The sequence below is a fragment of the Aricia agestis genome, chromosome 3 (genome assembly GCF_905147365.1).
Source record: "Aricia agestis chromosome 3, ilAriAges1.1, whole genome shotgun sequence".
In the NCBI taxonomy this organism is placed as follows: Eukaryota; Metazoa; Arthropoda; class Insecta; order Lepidoptera; family Lycaenidae; genus Aricia; species Aricia agestis.
In genome coordinates this window covers 5,472,147-5,481,006 of record NC_056408.1, presented here as the reverse complement: position 1 = coordinate 5,481,006, position 8,860 = coordinate 5,472,147, and the positions used below count along the sequence as shown (strand labels likewise).

General features: G+C 37.7%; 1 protein-coding gene across 1 annotated transcript in view; it reads left to right on the top strand.

Moving 5' to 3' along the window:
- The window catches only part of LOC121740578 (suppressor of lurcher protein 1-like), a 362,163-nt gene that overhangs the window by 168,179 nt on the left and 185,124 nt on the right, over nucleotides 1-8,860 (top strand). Inside the window, exon 5 of the mRNA XM_042133313.1 lies at nucleotides 1,554-1,777. Coding sequence (XP_041989247.1) covers nucleotides 1,554-1,777 — 224 coding nt within the window. The remainder of the gene's footprint in view (nucleotides 1-1,553; nucleotides 1,778-8,860) is intronic.

The window sequence follows — 8,860 nt, the reverse complement described above, 5'->3', positions numbered from 1 at the left end:
AATTTAACAAAATGCATCGCAAGCAAAAAGTCAAACCACACATTTAATTTCGAACTTCGCCGTAGAAACAATCAAATGCATATTGACTATACTTAGCTTACTCACTGGCTGGTTTTACATACGACCACCCGAACGCGCGGTTTGGCAGATTCACCACGAGATTACCAAAGACTTCTTTGCAGATTACAAACAAATTCGTACGATTTATTTTTTTAATAGCGGCGCGGTCGAGCATTAACATAATATACATTTGCTTGTCATCACAGTGTAGCCGATAAAATGCGCGTTCACACATATAAATCCAGCCAAAGAATCGATCTGAGATTCGAGCTACGAGAATTGGGCCCCAGGCCAGGGACCGCAGGCCACAAATTACACATGAAATAGTAATTATCTCGGTCGAATATATCTGCGATCTTAATACGTTTAATGAGCGCTTATTGCGCCAATTTGTGCGCCATTATGTATGACTGTTTTAATTGCATTATATTTTCCTCTACAAATAAGCTTCCGTGGTTTAGTGGTTTAGTTCTTGGCTCACGGTTTGAGGATTGTGGGATCGATTCCCGCAATGGACAGAAAAAATGTTTTTTCTAAATTTACTGATCAATGTCTGTATGACCAGTAAAGTCTGACAAAAAAGATGATCAATGCGTGGATTTAGGTATGATTGTATTTAAAAGTGTCATAGAAAAGATTCTTAAATTTTTCTTATAAAATTATATTGTTCTTTTCTTTTAAGCACTGCGAGTAAAAGTTGATGCAAGTTTTAAGTGTTGTTGCTTTTTTACTTTAGAAGTTGGTGCTTTCAACGATGACAATAATAAAGGATATTGATTTTCAATTTTATAGGAAAGACAATAATATAGAAACTGCTCTTGCTAAAGTTTACTTATAGCTCTTGTACATAGAAAAAAAGTTAGTCTTACCAGCGATAAAAATGGTAATCAAAATCGATTTTCGGGTTAAATAATTACTAAGTACACGAAATAGCACTTCGGGTCCAAACTCCTATTCAAACTAAGAATTATTAGTCTAGAACTGTATTTGATTTTTTATTAGAATATTACAAAGTATGCTTGGCAAACTTTGTAATATTATAGCATGCATACAATTTTTCACTATAACTTTACTTACATCTTCCATCTTTTGTTATAAAGAAAAAACTAAGTTTTATTGCATCGCCTATCACGTTGCCATGTAAGAGCTCTCACACAACTGTGAACTCGCATCACATCGCACATAAATTATCTGAGGCAAAACGCATAAAAAATTACATTGCGATGCGAAGTCGCAGTTATGTGTGTAAGTCTACTATACCCAAGTTTTAGGGCTTGTTTCACCACTTAGGGGTTGTGTTACCACTTCCTGATAAGTTCCGGATAGGCTATCCACAACTTATTCAGATAAGTCATGTATCAGCACATAGAGTATGGAGTGTCTGTCAGATAAGTTGCGTATAGGCTATCCGGTACTTATCAGGAAGTGGTGAAACAGCCCCTCAATAACTTGTTATTATCTGTTAATTTGAATTTTGAATCTCTTTTTTCCAGCTGCGCTCGCGGCGACTACGTGAAGGTCTACTGGGAGGTGCAAGGCCCGGGTCCTCCTGGGGCCATCAACGAGCGGTCGGACGCGTCCCGGGTGCTCTGCGGGGGCCGCGCGGACACGCCCCCCGCGTTATACTCCCCCGGACCGGCCCTCGTGCTGGAGTTCCACACGGGATCCCGCGGGAATGCCACGGGATTTGCCGGGACGTACAACTTTATTGACAGACGTGAGTAGTTATTTTTTTTAAATGATAAACGATAAACTCCGTGGGGCTCCACAAAGGTACAAGACCTTTAAAAGGTAAAAGGGGCTTTGCGAGCGATACAAAATTTTGGAAATGTTATCGATACCAGCATGGACACAATTAATTGATTCAAAGACAAAACCTACTTTTTTGGGTGAATGTCAAAAATGTTACTTCTTAAAGGGGTTTCGGTCACCAAATAGATTGATCGAGAACCACTATCCTAATTGTTCTCTACTCTGTCATGATAAAACTGCGGTAATAAGTAACGTTAAGAACCAGATATTTTTACTACTTCATATTTTTATCGTAACTTCACAACGGCCATTTTCCTCTGTTGATTATATGAAAATTAATAATGTAATGCGTATTTTTACACCGCATTTTCAATGCAAAATGATTTTGGTAATCGGATTAATGTTATATGAATTCAAATTCCCTGTTGACCTACAGTACGTCTAGGGTTAAATAATTACTACACGAAATAGCACTTCGGGTCCAAACTCCTATTCAACCTAAGAATTAGTCTAGAACTGTATTTGACTACCTAACTTTATTACTTCCCAAAGACGGTAGAGGACTAACTACCGAGCTGCAATTCCGCTGATATTTGTTTATCAAAGCTATACCTACCTACTGTTTGAAACTTTCTACTAATAAGACGCCTTAAGAGGAGTCCACACCGCCCTTTTTTCCATACAAACATTGTCCCCTGTTTCCTCCCTGGATAATGCTAGTAGAGTTATAATTTTTTTCATGAATATCTACGGCCACTACTACAATGTCCCTATGTTTTTTTAATTATTAAATAAGAACGTTCAAAAAGCCAAAAAAATGGCCAGATTTTCCGCTGTGTTCAAATATCCAGAAAACAGATTTGGCTAGATTTTACAAAAAAAATAAAACATAGGAACACAGCTCAAGCCTTACTTTAATCTTTAATGAAAAAAGTACTTAAATCGCTTAAGATTTGCATGGAGTTACGATTTCCCGCATGGCCGAGCCCCAAAAAAATTGAAACTCCCTTTGAAATTTCCTACTTTTCTCTTGAGGTTTTTTCTGATTTTTTTTTCTATAGACCTCACGGAGCTTGACACCTTTCCAACGAATGCAAAACCGTGGAAATCGGTTCGTTCATTCTGGAGTTATAGCGTCAGGAAGGAAAACCCGACTTATTTTTATATATTAGATTTAATTCTATTGCATGGCTATTGAGCGTGGCTACCGAATCAAGAAGTTAAAGTAACGAAACGAAAAAACATAGTAAAAGGAGGGGAAGTAAGTTATCTTCATACAAAGGCACCGCGCGCGGCCTGTATGTGTGCGCCATAGTATCAATGCGTCGCCACACGGCACACAACAAAATCTCGGACAATATTTCGGCATAACCAGTCGGGGCTAACACTTTACAATGCACGCTCGCGCCGCGCCGCGCCACGGCTAAACGAATCAAAAATGTCCGATCATAATCGCAGGAGTAATAGATATTGCTGTGTGTTTAGGTGTTTTAATAGTAATGCAACAATTCCAGAATTGTCTGTTTAAATTACCTGTTGAACAGGAAAGGTCTGTACTACTCACTTATTCTAGCATAATAATATAATAATTTTTACTTGATGATCGGATACCTATTTTACTTACTTCTTTTTTATTGTTTTAGTTTCCTATCACACAAAGGAAGTAGATAGGTAGGTAGATCTACTTTCCCACTAGAACATAGTAAGTACAAATAAGATAATGTTTATACGTGGGAGAGCCATGCTTTGGCACGAATGGGCCGGCTCGACCGGATAAGTACCACGTTCTCACAGAAAACCGGCGTGAAACAGCGCTTGCGCTGTGTTTCGCCGAGTGAGTTAGTTTACCGGAGGCCCAATCCCCTACCCTATTCCCTTTCCTACCCTCCCCTATTACCCTATTCCCTCTTAAAAGGCCGGCAACGCACATGCAGCTCTTCTGATGCTGCGAGTGTCCATGGGCGACGGAAGTTGCTTTCCATCAGGTGACCCGTTTGCTCGTTTGCCCCCTTATTTCATAAAAAAAAAATGTTTTATGTACTTTTGATCCGTCAACTAATTTGCCGCTATTGCTTTGTTTACGTAATAGTAATTTGCCGATTTCTATGTGTTGTAGACCGTATAACTAACTACTTACAGTCAATTACTTATTTTAAATCGTAATTGACTAATTGTAAATCACAATGTACGCATAAAGCAAAGTTCGAATCATAACAACAGATTTGTTTATAGTATAAGAGACAGGCGTTAGTTTTTAATGTTGTTTTACAGGGTATTTTTATAATTTTATTTAGACATCGGATTATATGCACGATCAAAGTGCCGAAATATGCATGCAAATATGCACGAAAAATGGCCGAAATGTGCACAAAATATGCACAATAAAGATTTACTTTTTATTCAAAGTCGGGAGACCGCGACGTTGCCGCTGTTCATGCGGTTGCGCGAACGAAGCGCAGACGGCCGCTCCCACACCGCCGCCACCTCCGCGCCGCCTAAAATTGACAACCCTAAGACAGTAGGTAATTATATCGCGGATTGGGCTGGAGTTATCCTACTTCCCCTCCTTTTACTATCGAAAAAACCCTAACACCCCCACTCCGACTGTCGCAACATTGCGGCGTTCCCAGACAACGGCACGGTGTTTGTATGCGTGAGATTAGACGTATGCGAATTTTAAATGCATTTGTTGATTAAAAATGCTATGCATTAGCTTTAACGTGGCAGTCTCTGAGAGCCACACGTATTTTTTTAGCTCACTATCGCCAACACAAAGTGGTGACAAACCATGCATAAAACCTAACAGCTGCAACTGAAATGTAAAGGAATTACGTATGTATTGGCGTTATACCTATAAAGAGCCAGCGCTGGTGCCAAGTGGGCTGATGCCAGAGGAACATCAACTTGACTTGGCATCTGTTCCTTATATTCTCTTTGTGCCTTAAAAAGGACAACCTAATGGAAAGATCGTCTGCATAATATATAACGACGCAAGATTATTGCGAGGCATTTCTATAGCGCTCTTTTATCTACGTAAAGATACGTCCTCGAAAATACGAAAATACAAGTTAAGTAATACAAGAAATGTAAAGCAAAAGTAAAGCATAAGCATAATATTCTACACGACGTTTTTGTACGCTCGTTTGTATCGATACAAACGCAAGTTGAACGCTCAGCAAACGCAGGGAAGCCGACATGTTTTAACCTATACACACGATCCTTATTTTTGTATGGATACGTCAAACACACGTTTTTCGAACGCAACTAGGACGTGCTGTAAGCGCGCGCTTGTATCGCGTTTAAATCGCGTTCGTGTCGCGGTGGGGGACACGGCGCGCGACACCCCTCCTCCGCCCGTTGTTCCCAGCTGAGTCGCAGTGTGCTTGTATCGATACAAACGCGTGTTCAAAGCGCGTTACAGTAGCGTTCAACTTACGTCTGTATCGATAAAAACGGGCGTTTAATTTGCGTCAAAAAAACGTTTAATATCTGCCAAAACGCGATGAAAACGCGCAGATGACGCGCGCATCCGAAACGCGCGTCGACATTGCGCAAAAAAACGTCGTGTGGAAGGTCCCTAAAATAGCTTATCTTTACCTATGATCAATTGTCTATCTGATAAATAATTCTTTCACTGATCATTCGATGCCACATAAAATAAAATAGCGCCAACTGCTAAGGATTATTTTACTATAATAAAAATATATATAGACGAACATATTATAACCTCCTCCTTTTTGGAATTCAGTTATAAATAGGCATTAATCCCGTTACTTATATTAAATTAAAAAAGAAAATTTGGAAAACAATATTATCTATACATACCTCAATAGGTATACAATTATTATACTTGTTAACAAAATTTCAAGGACACCAACGCTGTTTTTAATTTTTTAATTTCCCAGGAATAAAATTAACACCAGCAAAAAATAAGCGCTTAAGGATTACGAAACTTTCAAAGAAATCCAAAATATTTTTTTAAGATTCAGCGTTATTTAGTAGGAGGTTTTATTAAAAGACGATTAAGTACCGATTCTTCGAAAATGGCTTCATAACTTTTGATATTTGAATTATTCAAATGGCCTACTTTTTGAAGTAGGAAAACTTTAATTCTTGGTCCACTTCATTTCAGGAAGAATCAAGACGTTATTATGTCAAAATTTCATGCCATATTTTATCCCTTTCAATTCTTCCGGCTTTTTACTAACGTCGTAATTCGGCGGATTATGGCCGTAATTTTTTATTTGCTTTTCGCTGAGGTATTGTACTTCCTTTATAGGTAGTAGCAGACATAAAAAAATACTTATATATGTTGCCGAACATATCATACATATTATATCCTCCTTTTTTTGACTTAATAGATACTAAAAAGGTTTTAATAGTAAAAAATAAAGATAGATTTAAAATACATGTTTATGTGTGGCAGGTTATGATTTTATTCTTCGACACTTAACTGATAAAATTAAGAAACCAGCTATCGTCACCGAAACTGGTGTGGGTCCTAACTCCTAACTCATATAATGACCTATCACTACTGAACTGATGATAATAATCCATACTATCATAATATTAATGCGCGAGCAAAAAACTTTGAAACACTTTTTACGAAAAAAAATCCACAGCCGAACATAATAATTATAACCTCCTCGTTTTTGGACGTCGGTTAAAAAATGGGGAAACGTAGGTGCATGAAATTTCGAAAAGTTATATTATTATGGTGAAGGAGTGCATCGAGCTAATAATATTCTTTTGAAAATATGCTTTTATCATACATTTTATTAACAAATAAAACATTACACACACTACAATGTGCACACTAGTCACTACCATAATATGTTTTTAATGACAAGCTTATAAGCTTCGTATGTATACATACGTATGTACTTCGTATGTAAGATATTCGTATGTATACATACGAATACGAATATCTTTTGTTTATGGTTGAATTCTGTTGTCAAATTAAAAATAGATTAATGTTTTTTTTTATTCAATCTAAAATAGTCAAAACTTTAAACGGGGGAGCCAAAAGAAGAAGATAATTAAATTTAAGGTCCAATTTCGACCATTGGGCCATCTCTAGTTATTGTAAATGCGAAAGTATGTCTATCTGTCTGGATGTCATTTAGTTCCTAACGCGGCATGCCAAAACTGCTGAACTGATTTTCCTGTCCCGGGAAAGGACACAGGATACTTTTCATCCTGGAAAAATGTACAGTTCCCGCATGATAAATAAATTTCTGTGTAACGGAGTTGTGGGCGTGATCGAGCAGTGAATTTTACGATAATTTTTCAAATTTATTTTGCTTAATATTTTAGAATCTGTTAGTTATTAATAAGAACGATAAATATTGCGCCATAAATAGTATATATATCGGACAACTTAACTCATATCCTTTTGCTCATATTTATTACTCCCTGCCGGGAGTCCCTCGGTTTAATCTCTGAATTTGCGAGGTTTATTCGCGCACTTATTAATTAGTTTTAACTAGGGCAATTTGTTACTATTTCAAGCTCGCCTTGTATATGAAATTCACATGTCACTGAAAATACATCCTTCGAATCGTATACTCTGTAGAAATAGATACGTTAAAATTTTACCATTAATCATTGTTTTTTTAATTATTTAGCTTCCTTATTATATTAAATTTAAAATAAGCATAATATAAACATCGAATCGCACTCCAGGAGCGCCGACAGAAATGAAAACATAGTTATGGCTGGTTTACACGTATTAAGTTGATAATTAGTTAACTTTTCAACTTAATTTTAAGTTATTAATTGCATGTAAACACAAAATTTAGTAGCAAGTAGCAAGTTAAAATTAAGTACCTACTAAGCAAGCTAATTAGAATTTAGTCTATTTTCTGTTAAGTTGGCAGGCGGGGCTAACGTCACTTGACACATATGGGCAGGCACTTTTTTTATGAAATAAGGGGGCAAAGGAGCAAACGGGTCACCTGATAGAAAGCAACTTCCGTCGCCCATGGACACTCACAGCATCTGAAGAGCTGCAGGTGCGTTGCCGGCCTTTTAAGAGGGAATAGGGTAATACCCTCCCCGGGTAGGGATGAGAAGCGAAGCTTCTCTACTCTCACCTATTCCAGGTGAGAGTAGAGAAGGGAATAGCGTAGGGGATTGGGCCTCCGGTAAACTCACTCACTCGGCGCAATACAGCGCAAGCGCTGTTTCACGCCGGTTTTCTGTGAGAACGTGGTATTTCTCGGGTCGAGCCGGCCTATTCGTACCGAAGCATGGCTCTACCATGTCTAGTTCCACTTCAAATTAAATTTAATTTAATTGACTACTTATCAACTTAATACGAGTAAACCGTATAAATACACACATAATCTGCCGTCATAAGAAAAAAGGCCGCTAAGTGATTTTCGCGATTTTCAGATTTTGAGTCCACTGAACTTAGTTCAGTGGACTTAGTTACACATGTTCTTTACGAGGTAGAAAGAGATAATATTTTCTCTTCTACGTCGCTCCTCTCTCCCTCCGCCTTGTGGTTTTCGATCAGCGGACCTAAAATGGTCACATTTTGCAATTCCTCTCAAATCAATTCAGAAAATGAATTATCGAAACTGTCAAACTGACGAATGTCAAATTAGTACGAATTGAGTATGAATTGCAACCAGAGTGACCATTTCGCGATTTTTAAATAATGAATCATATTATGATTCATAATATGATTCTCCGAAGCGACCATTTTAGCCCCGCAGGTCACTTGTCCTGACACGAGTTTGTAATTTTTTTTTCACCCATCCCAAAACGAACAACTATAAAGTTTTCACTCCAAAAGTTCTCATAAGCCACTTCGTAGAGGTGGCACTACGACGTAGCATCTTAAGGGCCTGTTTCACCACTTCCTGATAAGGCTATCCACCAATTAACTTGACAGATGAAGTATGGAGAATCTGTCAAAAAAGTTGTAAAGAGCCTATTAGGCACTTTATCAGAAAGTGGTGAAACAGGCCCTAAGTATAGTTTTTAATAATTTAATCAATGGTTCAATTGATAAATATAACAAAAGTTTCGGCATTAGTTT